Genomic DNA, 22,378 nt, shown 5'->3' with positions numbered 1-22,378 from the left:
GAAGGAGCCTTTGTTCTCCTTAAAAAATTATTAACTTCATCGCCGATATTAGCTTATCCCATCACCGATTCTCAATTCACCGTAGATACTGACGCTTTTCTCTGTGGTATAGGTGGGGTTTTGTCTCAAATTCAGGATAACCAAGAGCACGTTATTAGTTATTTTAGTCGGGTCTTGTCTAAACCGGAACGCAATTATTGTGTTACCCGTAGGGAATTATTACCGATGGTAAAATCTATTTGCCATTTCCATCATTATCTTTATGGAAGGAAATTTTTGATTCGGACAGACAATGCTTCCTTAACTTGGCTTCTTTCGTTCAAATCACCTGAAGGCCAAGTAGCTCGATGGTTGGAGAGGTTAGGTCAATATGACTTTGAAACTAAACACCGTCCCGGAGTTCTGCATGGTAATGCTGATGCACTTTCTCGTCGTCCGTGCGGGGACGATTGCGAACAGTGCTCTCGTTTAATTAAACAGTAAGATCCCTCGCTTAACGTTCGTCAAATTTCTCTCGTTGAAAATAAAGAAGACTGGATCATCGCCCAGGAGAAAGATTCAGAACTCCTCCTAGTTCGGAATTGGAAATCCACAGGAGTCGGGCCTCAGTGGGAAGAAGTATCTTCTATGAGTCAGTCTCTAGACTTTAAAAAGAGAGCATCGTAATGAAATATATCTCTTTTCTTTCTAAAATATTCCTTGTTTTGTGAGACTTCTTTGGCTCGGCGTTCGCTTAAATCGCACAGAGAACCCTTTGATTCTCTAAGTCCTTTCGTTATTACAGTGACACAAATAAGTGCACTCTGCGTACTAATACCCTTTCGGAAACCGGACTGCCATGGGTCTAAGCAACCACTCTCGCGAAAAGAATCAGATAGCTGATTGAAAACAAGTTTTCCGAGCAGCTTAGAGGTAGCGCAGAGAATGGATATAGGTCGAAAGTCATTGTACTTTTGGCACTAGAGATTTTAGGAAGAGGGCACAGTGTGGAGTGCTTCCAAATTTCCGAAAAGACATCGTGCATTAGTGAGAAGTTGAAATATCGAGGAGGATGGGCACCACAACTGATGCAGCTAGATTCAGGTAGCTGACAAGGATGCCATCGCAACCCCTCGCGTTTGACTTTACAGGGATAGACACTTCTTGATCTGGGCTAATGTCACATACCGAAAGTTGAAGTCGGAGTCGAAAACGGGAGGAGGACAGACAATTCACAATCCTGCACTCCTCCCATATATTCAGAAATGAAGAAGTCGTTAAAACCATTGGTCGAGAGGTGGTTGGGTATAGCATGGCTTTTGCGTTTGATGAGGCCCATTTCCCGAAGTTTTTTCCAAAGCAACCTGGAATCTGTGACCCCTTTCAATTTGTCCGCAAAATATCTGCTGCGACCCGCACGGATCGTTGTTTGAACCCGGTTCCGAAGGGATTTTAAATTAACTCTGACCAAAGGGTTACGCGAGCGAAAGAAAGCCCTACGCGCAGAGTCCCTTTCTCTGATAAGCTGCCTGATTTCATCATTGAACCAGGGTGCAGGGGCCTTTGAGGGGCGAACCGTGCGCAGAGGGACACAGGAGTCAATTGTTAGTGCCTGCACCATGCAATCAACCGAGCTGGATGAGGGAACAGCTGACCAATCCCTGCAGTGCAGGTCCTGAGTGGAAGCCAAAACTATAGACCAATCTCACTACTGTCTAATATTGCCAAGGGTTTCGAAAAGTTGTTGCACAAAAGACTTTCTAACTTCATCAAGGAAAATGAATTGATCGCTAGCATGCAATACGGTTTTAGACAAGGCAAGGGCACAAAAGATGCGCTGGCTTTCGTCACAAATACACTCTATCAAAATATAGACAAAACGAATGCCACCATTGTCACTTTCCTGGATTTGGCAAAGGCTTTCGACACCGTAAACTTTGAAATTTTGTTCAGGAAATTATACAGATACGGTATTAGGGGAAAGGCATTAGACAGTATCAAAAGCTATCTGACAGATAGAACGCAGGTTGTAAATTTAAATAGCACCAAAAGCAAAGAAACAAAGGTTGAAATGGGAGTGCCGCAAGGTTCAATTTTAGGGCCACTGCTTTTTGTTATATACATAAATGATATTTTCGATGAATTACCACAAGGATGTATTGTTTCTTTTGCTGATGATACTTCGATAATTAGCACCGACTCAACTTGGGAGCAAGCAAGACTCAAAATGGTGAATTATTTAGATATAATTGGAGACTGGCTCAAACATAACAAATTAACTTTAAATGTAGAAAAAACTGTGAGCATCCCTTTTGGGGCTTATCAAGTCAGCATTCCGACAGAGTTCACAATTACCATTAACGGTATGGAAATAAAGAGAGTACAGTGTACAAAGTACTTAGGGGTTATCTTTGATAGTCATCTCAGGTGGAATTTTCAAATAGACCACATTATCAAAAAAACCAGACATTTGCTCTACGTTTTCTGGAGACTATCGCATTTCGCTCATAAAAAAATTCTGGTAATGATGTACCATGCACTTTTTGGCAGTATAGCTCACTACGGTATAATAGCATCGGGTGGAGCATACGGAAATGTAATGGACTCTCTTGAGAGGGTCCAGCACAGACTATGGAAGATAATTGCACGAAATAATGCTGATTTGATGGAACCTCTAAACATCCGCGAGACTTACACATTGGAGTCACTGCTATATCATTATGACGACTTGAAAACCAAATACACCCAATCGGGAAGCAATACTAGAAACAAAACCATTGCTATACCAAAGACCTCCAAAACTATAGGCTTTAAAAATCATGTGATTCAGGGAATAAAGAGCTATAACAGACTCACGCATGAGCTGAAAATATTAAAATGTAGTAAAAAAAATATAAAGAGGCAAATAAAGAGCTACCAAATATCACAAAGAAACTACTCAAGCACCGAAAAACTACAACAAAAATGATCATTTTATTTTATATTTCACATTATATTTTATTATATTATTATTGATAAACTTTCTTAGTTATATCTTAAATAACTATTTTGTTATTTTTTTCTCCATCTACTTTCGCCAGTCCTGCGCGATATTATTGTCCTTGGGACTATTAGTCTTAAGTCAAGTATGTATATGATGTAAATTGCTGGTTTAAATATACAAATAAATATACAAATATTGATCTACTTTGATAAATTAGATCATTAAAAAAAACTTACATGTATCGACATTCCTTAGCACTTATGATGTTTGGTACATGGTGTTCAAGAAGGAAGTGATTATCCATATGCCTCTACTGACAGACTATTCTCTTAATATTAATTATAACAACTATCTTTGATGTCATACATCTATTTACATATTTGTTGGTATGTTGGAAAATTGTTTACACAACAGTCAATACATGTACTCTTGACAATTTATATCATGTCAGAATAGAGGTGACTCAAATCCTGAATGTCAGTTCTTTTGTTGACAGTGTTGTTTTTAGAAATATGCAATGTATCATTTCCTTTATGATCCTATTATACCAATTAGTTTCTTTGTCCATAATTTTCACATTTTCAAAATCAAACCTGTGGCCTTCGACCAATGAGTAATGGGCCAACGCCGATGTAACTGGACACCGTGTTTTTATATCATACTTATGATTAGCAATCTGTTTTTTTAGATGCTGCGATGATTGGCCAATATAGCATTTATCACAATCTTTACAATCGATTTTATAGACAATGTTGGATTGTTCCAGTGTGGCTGTTTTTGATTTTAAAGACGTAAATATATTATTCAACGTATTAGTAATTTTGTACGAGACATTGCTGTTTTCTTTAGACAGTGCCTTTTTGATGTTTTGTGATAGGCCTTCAATAAAAGGGATTGATCCAAGACACTTGTGTTTACTAGTATCAATGTTATCCACATTGTTTTCTATGCAACTATTATAATGTTTATCTATTCGTTGTTCTTGTAAATGCCTGATCAGTTTTGCTGGATAACCATTTTTCTTCAGAGTTTCGCGTAATAATTTCAAATTTCGCTTTCTAAATTCAGCATGGGAGAGTATAATACTTCTATCAAATAGGCCTATTGCTACTCTTTTTTTATACTGAAGCGGATGGTGAGATTGATAGTTTCTGTATCTGGCAGACAAAGTTTCTTTGTGGTACCAGTCAGTTTTCACTATTCCTTCGTAATTAATTATCCACGCATCAAGAAAACTAATTCTATTGTTTTTTTCAATTTCATAAGTGATTTTTATACGTGGATGATACAAATTAAATGCATTTAGTAGTAGTTGGATGTTGTCCTTGTGCACACATGTTATTATATCATCTACGTATCGTTTGTAGAAAATTAATTCGGAGGGCAGAGAATTGATGACTGTGTGTTCTAGTTTTTCCGTCACCAAATTAGCTACGCTCAGACTAATTGGTGATCCCGTAGCTGATTGAATACAGGTTTGTGTTAAAATCGCCCACGATAACCACATTGTCGTAGAGGTAACTAAATCTCAACAATTTTGTTCAAAAGTAACCAACCCTCCCACTTTCGGAGGTCTGTAAACCAACGAGAACATTAGCTTCGAAATGCCCTGCCCCGACAAATCGATAATCAAGAACTCAGGCCTGTGAGGGAGATACGACATCTAGCGGTTGATTGAAAATATTACTTCATACTTTCCCATGCATATTCGTAATCTTATCAAACTAAATCGAATTCTAAAATTGTCGATAATCACAATTTTTGGCAAAAATTCGTCCAATTGTACGATAATTTATGGAGTTTATAAAAAGTTGTAGTTTTCAATAAAATGCTTATAATACTACGAGAAAGAAAATTTATGTTGTCTCAGTTCGAAATCGTAATCATTTTTCATAGTAAATTTTCAATTTTTATCATTTTTTGTAGAAATTCGTAATTTTCCATGCCAGCCCTTACGGAAAAAACCCCCAATTTTACCCCCAAAATAACCCTCAACCTCGTACCCCTTAATTCAGGGTTAACCTCGAAGTCGAAGGATTACTCCCAAGTCGAGGGTTTACTCCCAAATTGAGGGTTTACTTTCAAGTCGAAGGTCTACTCCCAAGTCGAGGGTTTACTCCCAAGTTGAGGGTTTACTTTCAAGTCGAGGGTCTAATCCCAAATCGAGGGTTTACTCCCAAGTTGAGGGCTTACCTCTTAAGTGAGGGTTAACCCCAAAGTCAAGGGTTTACCTCCAAGTTGAGGGTGAACCTCCCAATTGAGGATTCACTTTGAAAGAATTCTCGAGTCAAGAGCTTATTATGTCATTTTATTGGGATTATAGATGTAACGGTATTATAAAAGTGCATTACACACCATTAGTAAATACAATAGAAACTGACTAATCAAGAAGTTGTCTGGTTATTTCTCATTTGATATCTTAAGGCAATCATATACATATATTATATATGCATTTGGATATTCATTTTTATCATTGAATGCCAAGAAAATGATATATTAACATTATTAAATTCTTGTATATCTATACGAATTCGCGTTTAATATAGAAGGAGGGTATAATGTATTCCCACGCAGAAAAATAATCGTAAATAAAATTTAATCTACGTATACGTATAATTCATATAGCCATGAAGAATTATCTATACCCAATGCATTCCATTTATTATTATATTATAATGAAGATGTATGCGTACATGTACATACACTATATGAAAATATATAAAATATTCAGATTCGATAATTTTCAGATAATTTCTAAGAACTCTCATATGAAAAATCACTGAGATAATCGAAGAGGGTCAATGTTTTTGATTCACCGAGTTGACGTGGGAATCCCCATATGAGGGTTTCTCCGTCAACTCGGCCACGTTTTTTTCGACCATCTGAGATCTGCCCCATAATTGGTTATATCAAAGTACTACTAAAAGGTACTCTATGTGAATTTTTTCAAATTTTTTAATTCATTATTTGAGAAGTTGCCGTTTTTTTCAAATGAATATATCTCGGAAACTTGAAGTAACTGAAAAAAAATGACTCTACATAAAAGTTGTAGTTTTTTGTTAGCTTTCGAGAGGAATTGAGGAATGAAAAAATTTTTACGTTCCGGTAACGCTGATTTTTTACCAAAAAAGGAAAAAATTATTTTTTTTATTCAAGATGGACCCTTTTTTTGCTGAAAAAATTACAGAGTCTTCCAATATGTGGGACAATATCACCAAAAAATCTCCAGAGTGGCACGGGTCGAGGTTCTAGGGTAAAAAAAATTAAGCCACACAAATAATAGGTTACAAAATAATATTCTGAAAATCATAAGCAAAAATACATTTATAACTGAAAATTACCCTTTAAATCTTGAACAAACATATGCGCTTGAATCATTAGCCTATCACTATTCAAAATTATCAAAACTCCATAATGAATCAACAAGCAAAACAAGGTGTAAAAGCATATAGCTACCAAAAATATGTAAGACGACGTGTAAAAACATAAGCTACGTTAATGAGACAAAACTTTTTAATAGACTTCCAAATGATTTAAAATCACCTGGAACAAAAAGAAGTAATATAAAAATGAAATTAAAAATTTGGGTGAAAAATAACATTTAAAACATCTGATTATATATTTTCCATTATTGTAATAAAAGAAAAAAATAAACTCAATTATTTACAAAATCAAACTCTACAAAAAATAAATCACTACTTATTTACTACACTACTAGCAGACAGCTGGTTACTCAACTGTTTTGCACTACCTTGTGCACTTTTTTTTTTTATTTTTATCTTAGTTATTAAGTTATCTATAAGTTATTTTTAAGGTTGTATTCCAGTCCTATGTACAATACTTTTACTGATCAATAAATTAAATTCGGTCGAGGTTCCGGTAAAAAAAAAATTAATTTGTGTGGCTTTACCATCAATTTTTGGGAGTAAACCCCTAAATTTACCCCTAGGCTTACCCCCAAAAATTGAGGGTTTTCTTCCGTGAGGGGGAACTTAAGCCTGCGTGCCAGTAATAAGTAGGCCCGTTTTTGGCGCAGAGTTAGCATGTAAACTAGGTAGCTATCAACAACTGATCAACACTCAATAATCATAATATTTGAACTACCAAAGAACACGGACGCAGCAAGTGGCAGAAATCGATACAATTAAATCTGGGCTGAAATCTGGCCCGACTTTGTTTTCCGGAGTTTCATCTCCTTCTCTCTTACTTCCTAGTCATGGATTCAGAACCCCATTTAAGATAGATATTTTGTTCTCGATATTATCTTAATATCGATACTGATCTCTTGATATATCATTTGATATCAATATTGATATTTTTCATTCGATTCTCATCCCTAGTCCGAATTGTCGCAGAGTACTCGTAGGGGTTGAATTGCAGAGCAAGCCAGAAGCTGATTCTCAGGCTGAAGATCTATGTGAAAACAACGCCCACTAATAATAAGACTATGAATAAGACTTTCACAGGTAAGAAGAGACCAGAAGTATGCAAAGAGCGCAGTTTTTTACCTATTGAAGACAATACGCAACGTGAGAATACTAAACTGATCGGTGATGTAAGCTTGATAAAATCGCTTCTGCTTGGTTGGAAGTATTTCATTTTTTCCCCCTTTTTTACATCGATGACTAAGAAAAATATACCTACATTAAATGAACATTCACAAATATAAATTATTTCCATGTATGTGTTTTACGCCCTACACGATGATAATTTTTGATCACTTCTAACTTGATGTTATTTTATAATGTTAATGTCTTGTAATTTCCGGCATTATAATTATCTTCATTACTATTATTATTACTAGTACTGCTATTATTATGGGAGATAGTGAGACCTTGTTTATATAGGTATTATTTTTAAGCTGGTAAATTTGTACGTGGTATTAAAAGAGAACAGCCTGGTCAAAATGATTTCTACGATTTTCTACGAACTTTGAAAGAAATTTGAACATTTTGTACAAAACAATTTTTCCTACAGAATTGTAAATATGCATGATTTTTCATAAAAACTTGTTGATTTTGAAGAAAATTTGAATTTTTTCTGTAAAAAATATGCAAGGCACTACAATTTTTAAAGCAAATTAACAAATCTTTATCAAAAACCATACATATCTACAATTTTATACGAAACAATACGAAATGTTCCAAATTTAGTAAAAATTCGTAGTAGTAAAGATTTTTACTTCGGTCATTCGACACTTGCTTAGCTAAAATTGTTTCAGAATTCTTTTGGGAATAATAGATGCTATGATAACACTATTAGAAAAAATTGTCTTGCGTTCTTTACTATATATTTCAGTACAAAATTCCATCTATAACAACAATTACCAAGAGGAATGATTCTGGTGGAGGATCCTGCATTGACAACTTTTATATTAAAAGCAATGGTGTAAACTTTTAAGCTCATAAACTTGTATACAGCTTAACGGATTATGATCCAATACTGATACAATTAGATGCAGTTCGTTCATTAGAATCTACTCCCATAACTGAAATATACAGGAAAGTTGTCTTTAAAAACTTTACCAAACTAAATGACCTTGGTGATAAATCTAAAATGAATAAAAAAATTAATAAACGGAGACTTCCAAGGAAACCTTGGATCACCACGGCTATTATTAAATCCTGTGACATTAAAAACAATATATATAAAAAATGGTAAGTTGATCTTAATAATCAGGAAAAGAAAATGTGAACAATATTCTGATAAATTAAATGGAATTATTAAATTTGCAAAGCAACAAAATGGCTCAGAATATATAAAAAAGGTAGAAAATGGTAATGAAAGAATACGGAAATATATTAATAATAAAGTAGGTCGACAAATTAAGGGAAAGGCTAAAATAAGTAAGCTAGACTGTGATAAATGTGTAATTCTGAGGATGTAAATATTGCTAATAAATTCAATAAGTTCTTTGGTACGGTAGGCAAAAATCTATCCCAAATTATGGCATCGGTTGACGCCTATGTTAGTAATGAATCAAATAGTAGAAGCATAAGGGAGTCAATATTCTTGAAGTCTACTAATATCTCTAAACCAGTATAGACAATAAGTCTACTAAAAAATAAAATGACTTGTTTAGATCAACTACATGCAAACATATTGAAACAAGCTGGCCCGTATATTTATAGCTGAACTTCTAAGCAAGATTTTCAATGAATGTTTAGCAAAGGGATATTGCTCTAGGTATTTTTAAAAAGCGGAAATTGTACGCGTATACAGCAAATCAAAAAATACTACATTAGCATATATCACCGCACATACTGAATTTGAGCTAAGCTCAAAGGCAGGTATCAAACCTATGTACAGCCCGTTGTAAAACAACAAAATTAAAACAATAAAAAACTTTTCGAATTTTGAAAGAAGTTGGAGATGGCTAAAGTTACATGAACTTATAATCAGACGTATTACAAACGAAGAAAGCATAATGCCAAGTTTCGAGTGATCGGAATTGATAATGACTAAAAACGAACAAAATTTTTTTGTTGTCACTTGGAATGGGGGTCGTTAAGTCTGACAGAAGATGATAAAAGTGGGGGGAGGGGATCAAAAACTCAAAATTCGATGACGTCATTTATGGACGCTCCCTCTATTATGAATCTTCCAAGTGATTTTATTTTAACGATTAAAGAAAAAATTATAACCTGGGCAATGCCGGGTATTTCTGCTAGTCTTGAATAAATTGATAGTCAGCATGATCATTCAAAGAATTGCAATCAATTCTATATTAACCCTTACTTACCACACTTCGGTACAATCACGTACTTGCCAGACTGGGATGCTTCAAGCCCCAGCGACAAACATTGTTTTAAAAAATAAACTGTCGAACATTTTTACGTCAAATTTTTTTTTAGAACATTGTGCAAGTTTACCTTAAAGCTTCATGTAGTTAATATAGTCAATAATTAAATTTCAGTATACTAGAAAGATGCGATGGAAATTTTAAGAAAAAATGATTATTTTTCCAAAAAAATTCACGATTTTTTTTCATTTTTATTATTATTACCTTATTTTTGTTTTTTTAACTTTATTTAATTTAGGGGAAAAAAGGCCTAGGGGACTTACACCCCTAGATGGCAAGTAAGTTGTCATAAGTGTTTCGTCCAACAAAAGTATTTTGTTGAATTAAGTAAGGATTGTGTTCGCCGCATTTGACTATAGCATTTAGTTGAATCAAATGAATATCACTCGACTCAAACAATCCTTTCCTTCGCAGGATCTTCACATTTGCTGTATAATACTTCTAGAAAAAAAAGATTGATACAATTATAAAGAAATGTAAATAAATTTTTAAAAAAGAACCGCACAAAGAGACCGAGAATAGTAACCCAGTCGGAATGTAAAAAAAAGAAAATACCTCAAGTTGCATTGATTTAACAGCATGATTTTATTTTTGTAATCGTTGGATCGATGAGGGGGGGGGGGGGGGGGGGGTTCATCGGTAGTCTAATTCCAGATTTTCTAGCTTCGGCCGCCATATTGAATTAATAGTTCAAGTGGGAAAATATCAATCGTAGACAAAAAAATGTTCATAACAAAGTTGTAGAGAATTAAATTTACTACAAGTTTGGTTATTACCATTTTTCGTTTAAAACTAGAAATCAACGAATTATTTGATAATAAAAAATTCCCCCTTCATTCAAGACAAATGGTTTATTTTTATTTATTTTTCTTTTGAGTGGTCTATACATTATTTCACGTTTCTTTTCACCTATGTAACAAAGACTAAAATAAATTCAATGAATTGTCCTTACCGGGTGAAATAAACCAACAATCCATTACTATAAAAATGTATTGAATTTACTTTCAACGAAAGGTTAATAACGAATAAATAGGAGAGAAGCTAGGAGAAGCGAGAAGTTATGAAGTCACGGAAAATGGGTGAGCTTCAGTCGATATTTAATGACGGCTTATAATTGTTCAAATTACAATATTATTGAGTAAGAATTTCTTCTCTGCATGCACGATGTAAGGAGACTGTAGTGTGTAGATGTTTATGTTTACCCCTTTCAATCCTTTGCTTCCGATGAGAAGCCCGTAAGACAGCAATGCCGTCTAATAAATGAGATGCGGGTGTGCAAATCATTAATCTACGAGAGAATATTTGTTGAGAATATGTAAATTTGAACAACTGGTAAATTTGAAAAATTAACGACGGAGCCAGGAATCGAACCTGGAATCTAGCGATGCTTTGCCGGAGACTTACTCCACTAGACCACCTAGCCGCCCTGACTCTGTTGTCTTTAATTTCTCTCATAACCAGCGAGTTCAAATTTGTTTTCATGTGCCCGATTTGTATGAGTAAGAATTTCTTCTCTGCATGCACGATGTAAGGAGACTGTAGTGTGTAGATGTTTATGTTTACCCCTTTCAATCCTTTGCTTCCGATGAGAAGCCCGTAAGACAGCAATGCCGTCTAATAAATGAGATGCGGGTGTGCAAATCATTAATCTACGAGAGAATATTTGTTGAGAATATGTAAATTTGAACAACTGGTAAATTTGAAAAATTAACGACGGAGCTTCTTAGGTTAATAATTAAACTATAAATGATATTTAAATATTGTATAACGCATGTGGAAGCGTGATAAACTCGGATTTTCCTGGTCTATCAAAGTGAATTCCGGTAAACGTATCAACGTTCCACTATTACAATACATATTAATTTTCAATCTTTGTATAAAATCGAGTGGGTCAAAGAAAATCAAACTTGCGTTTTCCATCACTCCTATGTAATTTGAAAAACTGAAACGGAAGTAATTTCTGTCGATCAAGAAGGAGAACAGTATTACCGGTATTACCATACGGATAGTGGTTGCCATCTTATTTACGACGTCACTCGGGTTCGCTTCTTCTTCGACAGCCGTGTCCGCCTCCATAGCCTTCTCCCTAGTCTACGGTCTCTTTTCCGTTCAGAAATCCAAGATGGTAAGTTTGTCCTGTGACCGATGATACAAATCCTTAAACATCGCCAATATCACGCATCACCATAATAAGTATTGTATAAAATATGGAAGTGTAATCAACGGTGTGGAATATCATATCCGAATTTTATGTCAAATCGAAGAATAAAGTGCGATAAGCCTGTCTGAAGTGAACGTGTGTTTTCGGCTTGTGTCTGTTTGGCACGCACGCGAGCTCAAGTTATCCGTAAATGCTCCGAAATTATTTATCGCGTTATTTGACTCTCCATAAACATACATTCTTCCGGGAATAATTCTCGAAATCTTTCTCTACGCATTCCTGAGCCACCAAGGTTGTATTTAATCTGCAAGCCGAAGCAACAACATCACGACAGAAAACTTTCACCCTAACCGCGATTTGACAGTTTACTTAATACTTTCGCAGTTGCAGTAAAGAATCTTAGGCTCTTCTTTTCGTCGTCGTTTTAAAGTCAGGTTGATAGTCGTAGGAATTATTTTGCGACATAACCTCGACGGACTTTCACTACTGTTTATTATATCTGATGGCACGATCCAGAATCTTAACTAATTGCAAACATTTAATTTTCAGGCTCGCGGACCCAAAAAGCACTTGAAGCGTTTAAACGCGCCTAAGGCATGGATGTTAGACAAGTTGGGAGGTGTCTATGCACCTCGGCCATCAACAGGGCCCCACAAGCTACGGGAGTCTCTTCCGCTTGTAATTTTTCTTCGCAACAGGCTAAAGTATGCCCTTACGAATTGCGAGGTAAAGAAAATTGTTATGCAACGCCTCATCAAAGTTGATGGCAAAGTCAGGACTGACCCCAACTACCCATCCGGCTTCATGGGTAAGATGTGAATATTTATATATTCGTAGACCAAGTACGCTTAGCACAAATTGTTGTATTTCGGCCTTTCGAAGCTATGGTAGTTTGTCTTGAATAATACTGTAGTCAAAAGTTGGCCGATAATAAATCATCCTTCTTATGGTCACAGATACACCGTCAAATGGTTTAATTTGTATTACCCAAGGAGGAAACAACTAATAAAACATGGAATGTCTAACATATTAGTAATAATAATAGCCCTGCAACTATCAATGCATGCGCTTCTATACTTTCTTTATATTCTTACAGATGTCGTGACTATTGAAAAGACTGGTGAATTTTTCCGCCTGATCTATGATGTCAAGGGACGTTTTACCATTCACAGAATTTCCGCCGAGGAAGCTAAGGTATTTGAGCAACATTCAGGTTAACTTTTAGAGATTTACACTTTGCGGTGGTAATTATTCTGTGTTTTTATTTTCAGTACAAGCTCTGCAAAGTTAAACGTGTACAAACCGGACCCAAAGGAATTCCCTTCCTTGTTACCCATGACGGTAGAACATTGCGTTACCCAGACCCTGTAATCAAGGTGAATGACACCATACAGCTGGACATTGCCACAGGAAAAATTATTGACTCTATTCGATTTGATTCTGGTACATATCTTTCGCTATCTTCTAGATTCTGTGAATTGAAAATACTCGAATTTGTGTGCAAGTTCACCCAACGCGAATTTCGTAAACTTATTCCAATTTGTTGTCCAATTTTCAAGGCAATTTGTGCATGATCACGGGAGGCAGGAATTTGGGTCGTGTTGGCAGTGTTGTGAGCCGTGAGCGTCATCCTGGATCCTTTGACATCTGTCATATCAAAGATTCTCAAGGACACACCTTTGCCACCAGGTAGTGAAAAACCCCTTCTATTAAATATTTATCTTTTTTTCAATTTTGTACTTGATGAATTTGGCCATATCGAAGCTAAGGCATTGTATCTTGAAACGTGTCTAAGTCAAAAGTTGGCCAAAATGAAATTAATGTCCCTCCAAGGTCACTGTCAGGTCACAGCTCACCTTTCCGTATTACCCAGGAAGGATACAAACAAATTGTCATGTAGAATAATTTCAATTCGCGATTGTTCATGCACCTCGAAATAAGGTATCTCTAAACTTGATTTTTCTTTCTTAGGCTCAACAACGTGTTCATTATTGGCAAAGGATCTAAGGCTTACGTTAGTTTGCCAAGAGGCAAGGGTGTCAAGTTGTCCATTGCTGAAGAACGTGACAAGAGGCTGGCTGCCAAGGGTGGAAACTAATGTAAACATTCAAACAAAAATCAATAAACTAAGTGATTTATCTTGGTGAAATTCTTTGCTTGAATTTACTTACCGTGTCAACAGGGCGTCTAATGCTCCTTAAGTCCCGGAAAATGTCTGGAATATTTTGATTTATTCTGAAAAAGTTGACATAATACATTTTTGATTCAAAACTCCTACGTTTCATTTGTAATACGCGGCTTTGAACGTTCTTTCAATCATGCAATTTTTCTGGGTCGCCCAAGATCCCACTCTCTGCCGTTGAAATGTGAATTTTTACTGTAATACTCACCATAGACGTATACTTGGGAATGCCTATGATACTCACTGATTTCGCGTAAAACTGTGATATATTTATTCATAGCTTATTAGCCGACGCGATACTAAAAAAAACTCGCGTTTTTGAGACTTCACGAGACAGCGGTTCGTGAGGGAAAAATGTGAGAGTTAAACGACTGATATTAAATTTTGTATAGAAATTTATTTGTCAGCAGAAAGATCCCATCTAGATCGTTACAACTATTAATCTTTCAGGCCTATGTAAAGTGTTGGGATATCATAACTAATATTTCATTTCAATTAGGTACTATACGTAACGAGTAATTATCGCAAATCTTGAATGCAAAACAACTTAATGCATTCTCATAATGTTAGAGTTTCGACACTTGCAGACGTTTGTAAGATACAATTAATTCTGTTTTTAAATTTTACCGAATCCGAATGAGCGCAATGAATGATCCAACTGAGATTTTTTGCAAGTTCGTAGCTTAGAATATTTTGAATGAAGATTTTTGAATCCTTTTTGTGGGCAGCGTTACTTTATTTACTACATTTTCTTTTCATACTAAAATTGATCTGTTCCAGTAGAATTATTGTATTAACTTGTATCAAACTTTGCGTGGTACATAAGACTGTAAGATTGCTGTAGATATTCGACGCGGAACGAATTGCCCCTAAAATAACTTATTTCCTAAGATTAACGTCTGCACGGGTCTCTTTTAAAAACTGAGAATGCAACGTATTATCCGACTCTGTAACAAGACACTCGTGATAGCTTATTAAGTCGTAGAAGCCTTCATTTTACACAGAAATCGCAGGTGCAGCATCTTAACAGCGTCTGTACTAAGTTTAACGACCCCTTCTTGATTATCAATAGAAAGAAGAATTCCTACTGCTTCTCTATCTTCGCCGACGACAACTTTGACCTGATCGCCGCGAGATGGAACGACAGGCTCTAGTTGCTCGCATAAAAGATTCACCACTCTGTCTTCGGCAGGCAGAAAAACTGCGCACATACCACCCTGTAAAAAAAATGTGGAATAGTTTATTTGTTACAAAGAAACTAAGCGATATTACGTAATGATTTTGGTATCAGTTTGTGCACATTCTTAATCTTCTTGCATTGGTGAAAGTTTAAAGCTGATGTAATTTGTTGACGACTGTGACGTTTTTCACTCAAGTATAACTTACCGATATTCCACGGATTACTCCTTGCTGTCCTGCCAGAGCCGGATCCTGGTGAGTATCGCGTATCCGTACTTCTATATCCGGGGTATGCCATTCCGAGCCCATCATCATACCACTACTAGCCCCAGTGTCAAGTCCGGCGCCGGGTGTTTGAGGGTTGTAAGGACTGCCCGCAACGCCTGTATATTCGAGTGAAAAAATTATACAAAGGAGTTTGAACTAGTGGAAAAAAAACATGCAGAGAATTTCCCATAAATTTTTATTAATTTACCAGGCGTCATCGGGCTATAACCCATCGGTGACGGCGATGCAAACGCGCCGTGCGGACTCGTAGTGTATCCAGTTCCCGAGGGAGATGGGGTGGCCACATAACCGGCTGGACTCGGACTTGCGCTTGCGCTTGCAGCCGGACTAGGACTCGGCTGATAGGGACTGTAGCTCTGCTCTGAACCGTACATTGTCCCGGGTGTTTGGGGTGTGAACGGACCGCCAGTCGAAGGGTAGCCAGGAGCGTAACCCGGAGACCCTCCTTCTTCCATACTGTAATTGTCGAAATCGTTCGCTCGCGCTGGCGTGTTTGTCACAGCCGGGTCCCATGCTCCTGATTGACCAGGGGTACGAGAACCGTCGTGCGAAGGGGTCATCGAGCCATAATGAGGCGTGCGCGAGCCGTCTGCAAAAATAGAACAAGTTGAATGACATTTGCCACTGTTGTGTTTTCACTGATCATTCACCGTAGTATAAACGGTGTTTTAGATTTTTTCAGTACTCACTTTCGTACATCGGCGTTTGCGAACCGTGCATCGGAGTCTTTGAACCATCTCTAGCGTACATTGGAGTCTGACCACCGGCCGTGTAAGCCGGGGTCCGGTTGTAGCTACTGAATCCACCATCCTTGGTCGGCACGCCAACGTTCGCAATGTGTGAACGATCCACAGATATCGTTTGACACGTCGAGTGAAGTTCTACACGCGCCGTATTCTCTGTTGCGTCTTTTACTATTCCAACGTTACCTTTGTATGGCCCACCCGTTATCTTTATCGTTGTTCCGATGAGCTCTCTGTCACGTCTCGCACCTCCACCTCGGCCTCTGCCTCTTCCGCCACCTCCGCCACCTCTTCCGAACCCGCCACTGGTTAAATGAGAGCGTAAATTCATTGGTTAAATTTTTCTTGAGAGAAGTACATACGATTTTTGCGGCAAGAATTCTCATTTTAGATACCTACCCACTTGGATGCATCGGTGATGCGATTCTGGGAGACATAAATCCGGACGATGGCGACATCGCAGGGCCCATTCCAGCTTTGTTGCCTCCAGCTAGCTGAAGGTGTCTAGTTTTACATACGAATATTCCTCCGTTGTCCAGATACATTCTCGAGTGCAGAAACGCGAAACTTCTGTAAAGATGCTTGATCTCACCTCCTCTGCCTGCGTGCGGTCCATCGATTACCTTTCAAGTTAATTTGAGAATTGTGTTAACATTTTGGATACATTTTTTGGACTCGATGTTCTTAGAAAATCCGAAAACATACCTTCACTATATCCTTTTTCTGGATCGTGTTTTGCTGCGAATCTAACGCGACTGCGTTTCTGTTTTCACGACGCTTTGTAAGACCTTGAGGTCTCGCCTCGACTACTTTTCCGTTCATCGATAATACGTGAAAATTCTCGCGCTCCAAACGAACGATTACACCGACGGTCTGAACATCGAGCTGTACTAAATCACCCCATTGAAATTGACCCAGACTGTCAACGCCGGTTGCCATGTCAGAACAAAGTTGTAGATCTCGTGGGAGTACCTCTAGCTCGTGCATTGATAAATCGGAAAAAAGAACAACCCTATTTTGTTCGACACGTACAATCAGCCCCGTGTCTCCTTCGTATCTACCAGCTACTACCTGCAAATTTGAAAAATGGACAATTTGGAACCGTTTGAATAAAAGATAATACAAATACGGAATCCAAGATTTGTAAAAAGATTACCTTTGCATGATCTCCCATTCTAAAGTATTTTCTTAACTCATTTGCCTGGAATTCTAAGGCTTCTTTGAGTTCCTCGTGCTTTGGCATGACCATTATCATGTTACCATCAATTGATACAATTTTTCCTTGTAAATTCATCAATTCTCCCTCGCAAACTTCTACATTGTCGCCATTACTGAATGAATGAGTAACTGCCTGATCCTCTTTACCGGCAGAAACTCCTGTAGTCGGAGTGCCGCTTAGTTCTATGTCTATACCCTCGGGAGCTTCTTCAAATCTCTCCAGTTCAGAGAGCGTCGGTTTAACACCTTCGGCGATAATGGCACTTGTCGTGAAATTTTTGTAGAGAAATCTAAACGGTAAAAGTTCAGTTAGACCTAATTTTTTGGTGTTAGAAACTCGGAGCTTAAGTGATTAAAATAACAAACCCTTTTCGACTGTATCTGTTCCCTTCAAATATTAAAAAGTCTCCGTCGCTGGTCACCTCTCCACCGATTGCGCGGATCGCTTCTGGATCGAAAGGTTTCGCCGGTGGTCGTCTTTTCTTTTTGCGTTTCAGTGCCTCGGATTCACTTTGTGCAGTTCTTAGGGCACCTCGAGGTCTCGTGTAGTCTATTCTCGGTAGCAGTTTTAAATGTACTTGATTTTGCGCTAAATCCACATAGTCCACTTGCGCTATGTCATCCTTGTATATTCCTCTCTTTAAACGAACCCATTGCTTTGCCTTCAAGCCAGTTTGCTCCTTGACGACACGCAGTACATCCGTCATCTCCTTGATCGGAACCATTTGTTGTTTCCAAATACCCATTCTCAAATTACCGACGTTTTCTATAACGGCCTTTACATGAGGCTGTTTGTATGCCTCGATGTAAATATAACCTTTAACGCCCTCGGGCGCAACAACGGACTTTATTTGCAATGGTTCTCCTGCGAATTAAATAGGAAAGAGCGCTTAGCAAATGGAAAAATAAAATATTGCAATTGGGAAATTGAACCATCGTACCTGAAAACTGATATGTTATGAATTTTCGCATGAGTAAGAGCACGGTGGCTTTTTCTTCACCGATACGGCACTTGACCATCCAGAGATTGGGGTCCTTCACACCAGGCAAAAGCGTTTGCTGGGTAATTTCATCGCTCATTTCTTCACCCCCATCTCCGAAGTGACGCGAAACGACAGATTCGTCGGCATATTTCTTTCTGAGGTACTCTTCAATTTCATCTTCTTTCTGTGAACTAAATTCGCGGGATAGCTATTGTTAGACACTGGTCAACACTGATTATTGCACAGATATAGATGTGGTTATTTGGCAAACTGTTCCGTGTATTTCTTGATTTTTATATCCTTATCCTTTTACTCACTCCCACAGATTTGTGCCTCGACGTCTTCCCTCAATTTCAGGTGCAGTCGGCCCCAATTCGTCCACTTCGTTTCCAACAATTCCTATCTCCTGCGCTCCATCCTCCCATTCGTCGTCATCTTCAACTTCGTCATCCACTTCAGCCTCGTCGATAATAAAACCACCAAATCTGTAAGAATAGCAGGTAAACGGAATACTTGCCGTATTTCTTTAAGGATTATCAGTTAAAAAATCATCAATTAATGTATGGATCGGATCATGTAACTGACTTGTCTTTCTTCTTCTTTTTCCTGCTTGGTCTGTCGTCATCCTCGTACTCCTCCTCGTCATAATCACTGCTACCATCCAAATCTTCCCCTGAAAAAAGTACATGAGATCTCGATAATCACATCTGCCTTATCAAATCAGTCACAACTGTGTTAAAGACTCACCTTCTGGTTCTTCCTCAGCCTCAACTTCTTCATCATCACCAGAATGAGCTTCTTCAGCCTCATCCGCTCGATGGCTACCTCCAGCATCCGAACTTTTGCATGGAAAGAAAAAATATTATTCACAATTAAATTTCGGCTTAACAAGGCGACACTACACCAATGACATTTTTGTAATTTTTCATAGTTATGGTACTGAAAGGTGAGAACTCGAATAACAATTCCCCAAAGCTGTTCGACACGGCCTACAGTTTTCTAGAAAATCGATTTTGAAATACTACAAACGTGTTATGTACAATAAACGGTAAGTACCCGGCAGCAAGGTCCATGGCACACCGGGTAGCATACTAGGCCAGTAATCGCTGGATCGCTGGTACGATAACTACCATGAGTAACTTTTTTATATTCATTTACTTTTTCTTTTATATGTCGGCTCACATTATTTAGGTGTGGATTTGATCAAATTTATGTTAATCAACGGACATTTCATGATTTTCAATGACAGAGACAGATCTTGCTTTTGCTTACCTCTCGCTTTAAAAGTCGGGCTTATTATTGAAAATAGTAATTCTTAACCAACAATGTTTGTGATAAATTGAATTTTTATACAAAACTTGCTAGCCTTCCTGAAATTCTGCAGAAATCTTCTGTGCAATTGCAGCTGAGTTCCGCAGGTAGGTAATTCTAGGATATCGCTGTTCGGCCCATTATGGGCTTGTGGGAGAATTTCTGCAGAATTTCAGGAAGGCTGGCAGGTTTTGTATGAAAATTTAATTTATGACAAATATTAAGAATTTCAGCAGGTAGGTTATACTAGCGTGTGGGCCTACAATGGGCCAACGAGCCATTTCCTAGTATTACCTACTTGCGAGATACAGCTGCAACTGCACAGAACATTTCTGTAGAATTTCAGGAAGGCTGGCAGATTTTTTATGAAAATTTAATTTATCACAAATATTGTTGGTTAACCTTTAGACGGCCGGGATTTGTGAGTTAAAATAGCCCTTGAAAAGTACCCAAATTAGTGTCTGATATCATGTATCAACTATATACAAAATTTATATCACAGGGTCAGCCGATATATCGGTTTTCCGATCCTCTAGAGGTTAGGAATTACTATTTTCAACAGTAAGCCCAACTTTTGAAACGAGAGGTAAGCGAAAGCAAGATCCGCCTTTGTCATTGAAAATCACTAAATATCTGTCAATGAGCATAAATTTGATCAAATCGACAAGTAAGTGATGTGAGCAGACATTTAAAAAAAAAGTAAATGAATATAAAAAACTTATCAGCAATTCAACGATTACTCACCTGGTACGCTACCCGGTGTACCACGGACCTTGCTGTCGGATGCTTACCGTTTAATGTACATAACACGCTCGTAGTAATTCAAAATCGATTTTTTCGAAAACTATATGCGGCGGGGTCGAATGGCTTTGGGGTATTGTTATTTCAGACCTCACTTTTCAGTACCATAGGTGTCAAAACTTACAAAAATATCATTGGCATAATGTCCCTTTGTAAAAGAACAAGATTATTGTGCATGACTTGGTGCTTAACACAAATTTAGTATTTACTAACCCAGAACCGGAACGAGAGCGTGATCTCGATCTTGAATGACTTCTGGATTGTGATCTTGATCTGCTTCTGCTCCTACTTCTCGATACGCTACGAGAACGGTGTCCACTACCTGCGTCGCTACCGACTCCAGATTTTACCGAACGGTTGTCTTCAGGCTCGCTTTCACTTCCACCACCACCACGGCCTCCCGCGTCACTGTCATTGTCCGAAAAATTACTAGCCTCTGAATCTGACATTTTCTTTATTTCTTGGTGTGGAAATTTCGCTCCTGAAATACATGAGTAATAATTGCAGTAGCTTTAAATATGGTTGCAGCTTATGATACTCAATAGTGCAAAGAAATTGGAGTGGTACTGAAGTTGAAGCATTGAGTAAACATTTCAACAGATAATTTAGAAACTGTTTGAGCCATATGTGAGGTTACTTGACTGGTTAAATGTGAAGAAAAGAAATTCTCACTGATAATTGGACGGTTTTCAACAGTAGCAAAGATTCTTAGCCTTAATTAGGGGACTACCGAGATTTGTTTAGTGGGTAAATATACACTCAGCACCTCATGAATTAGGTATAAAAATGGAGACAAAAGTATGATTTCTTCAATTGTATGGAATAATTACTGTTGATCGCCAGAAAAGTTTTTCTAAAATTTTACTCACCTTAACAGCAGAAAAAGAATATTATCCAACAACTGTGTTACAGTTATGAAAAATACAGTATTATGGTACAATCGCAATCAACTCGATAATAATTATCAAAGCTTCTCTCACTTCACCGAGATTCACTGAGTAACTGAATCAAACTGAATGTAAGCGTATGCATGAAGTTGGCTCGAAACGGTACTTAGAGCATAGACTACTGCAGACTACCTATGTCGGCAACTAGCCCCCCGGCACTCGACTAGATTTTAATATACCAGGCAGTCCGCCTCAACGTCCCCCGCCGCTACGTAGCGCTGATAGTAACTTGCTCTACCCCTACGCCCACTTCACCCCCCGGCGGCAATCACCGCCCGCAAATCTGCTGTCAGCATTGTTTACATTGTTTCTAACCTCGACATAACGCATATAACCGATATAAACTATAGTTCTTTCTGGTTTTTATTGCTTTTATTCGTACGTTTACAATGCCTTCGCCTGTTGTACCGGGCGGTACCTCTGTCTACCAAACGAACACGGAAAAATTACATTGTTTTACTGTGCCGTGTGATCCCGAAACCCTGGAATTGTCGAGGAAAGCCATTAAATGTACGGACATAATAATAAAGTCAGGGTTCTATTGTATCAATTCCTACTTCATTTTCTAGCTATGATATAAGTATGTGTAATTTCTATATAATAAATTTGGAATAACAAGATTCAAACGGGTCGTACGTAGACCCGCGCATTGTGAGCAGGACTACTAGCGCCACGTAGTGGCGCGGGAGATCAAGATAGACTCGAAAAAATTGGATTGTCAGGGGGCTGTCGGTAACCTCGTAAAACTGTGGCCATAGTGATGAAACAGCGAGATATAGGTATGTCCCCGGGCTCCCCGGG

At 37.8% G+C, this 22,378-nt stretch overlaps 2 protein-coding genes across 2 annotated transcripts; one reads left to right on the top strand and one right to left on the bottom strand.

The window, feature by feature from the left end:
* The first annotated feature begins 11,803 nt into the window (after positions 1-11,803).
* On the top strand, positions 11,804-14,074 carry RpS4 (ribosomal protein S4). The gene is made up of 6 exons (XM_046624785.2): positions 11,804-11,889; positions 12,475-12,733; positions 13,022-13,119; positions 13,197-13,368; positions 13,485-13,614; positions 13,897-14,074. The coding sequence occupies exons 1-6, from the start codon at positions 11,887-11,889 to the stop codon at positions 14,021-14,023; spliced, it is 789 nt and encodes a 262-aa protein (XP_046480741.1). The 5' UTR covers positions 11,804-11,886; the 3' UTR covers positions 14,024-14,074.
* A 410-nt stretch (positions 14,075-14,484) lies between these two features.
* On the bottom strand, positions 14,485-21,680 carry Spt5 (Transcription elongation factor subunit Spt5). Its single transcript, XM_046624779.2, has 14 exons — positions 21,500-21,680; positions 20,844-21,111; positions 19,266-19,357; positions 19,104-19,191; positions 18,836-19,003; positions 18,477-18,709; positions 17,902-18,400; positions 17,474-17,825; positions 17,023-17,388; positions 16,717-16,940; positions 16,264-16,622; positions 15,762-16,163; positions 15,494-15,669; positions 14,485-15,324 (listed from the first exon to the last, which is right to left on the bottom strand). Exons 2-14 carry the CDS (start codon positions 21,077-21,079, stop codon positions 15,082-15,084), a joined length of 3,438 nt encoding a protein of 1,145 aa, XP_046480735.1. The 5' UTR covers positions 21,080-21,111; positions 21,500-21,680; the 3' UTR covers positions 14,485-15,081.
* Positions 21,681-22,378: the final 698 nt, after the last annotated feature.

Source organism: Neodiprion pinetum, chromosome 4, assembly GCF_021155775.2.
Source record: "Neodiprion pinetum isolate iyNeoPine1 chromosome 4, iyNeoPine1.2, whole genome shotgun sequence".
Classification (NCBI taxonomy): domain Eukaryota; kingdom Metazoa; phylum Arthropoda; class Insecta; order Hymenoptera; family Diprionidae; genus Neodiprion; species Neodiprion pinetum.
The sequence above is the reverse complement of the archived record's forward strand: the minus strand, read 5'-3'. Positions and strand labels throughout refer to the sequence as shown.

Excerpts from the sequence above, each read along its gene's own strand:
- RpS4 (XM_046624785.2), top strand. Across the intron at positions 12,734-13,021 it reads CTACCCATCCGGCTTCATGG|ATGTCGTGACTATTGAAAAG; the intron begins GTAAGATGTGAA and ends ATATTCTTACAG. Across the intron at positions 13,120-13,196 it reads TTTCCGCCGAGGAAGCTAAG|TACAAGCTCTGCAAAGTTAA; the intron begins GTATTTGAGCAA and ends TTTTATTTTCAG.
- Spt5 (XM_046624779.2), bottom strand. The coding sequence starts at position 21,079 with ATGTCAGATTCAGAGGCTAGTAATTTTTCGGACAATGACAGTGACGCG. Across the intron at positions 17,389-17,473 it reads GAATGGGAGATCATGCAAAG|GTAGTAGCTGGTAGATACGA; the intron begins GTAATCTTTTTA and ends TCAAATTTGCAG. Across the intron at positions 15,325-15,493 it reads GAGTAATCCGTGGAATATCG|GGTGGTATGTGCGCAGTTTT; the intron begins GTAAGTTATACT and ends TTTTTTTTACAG.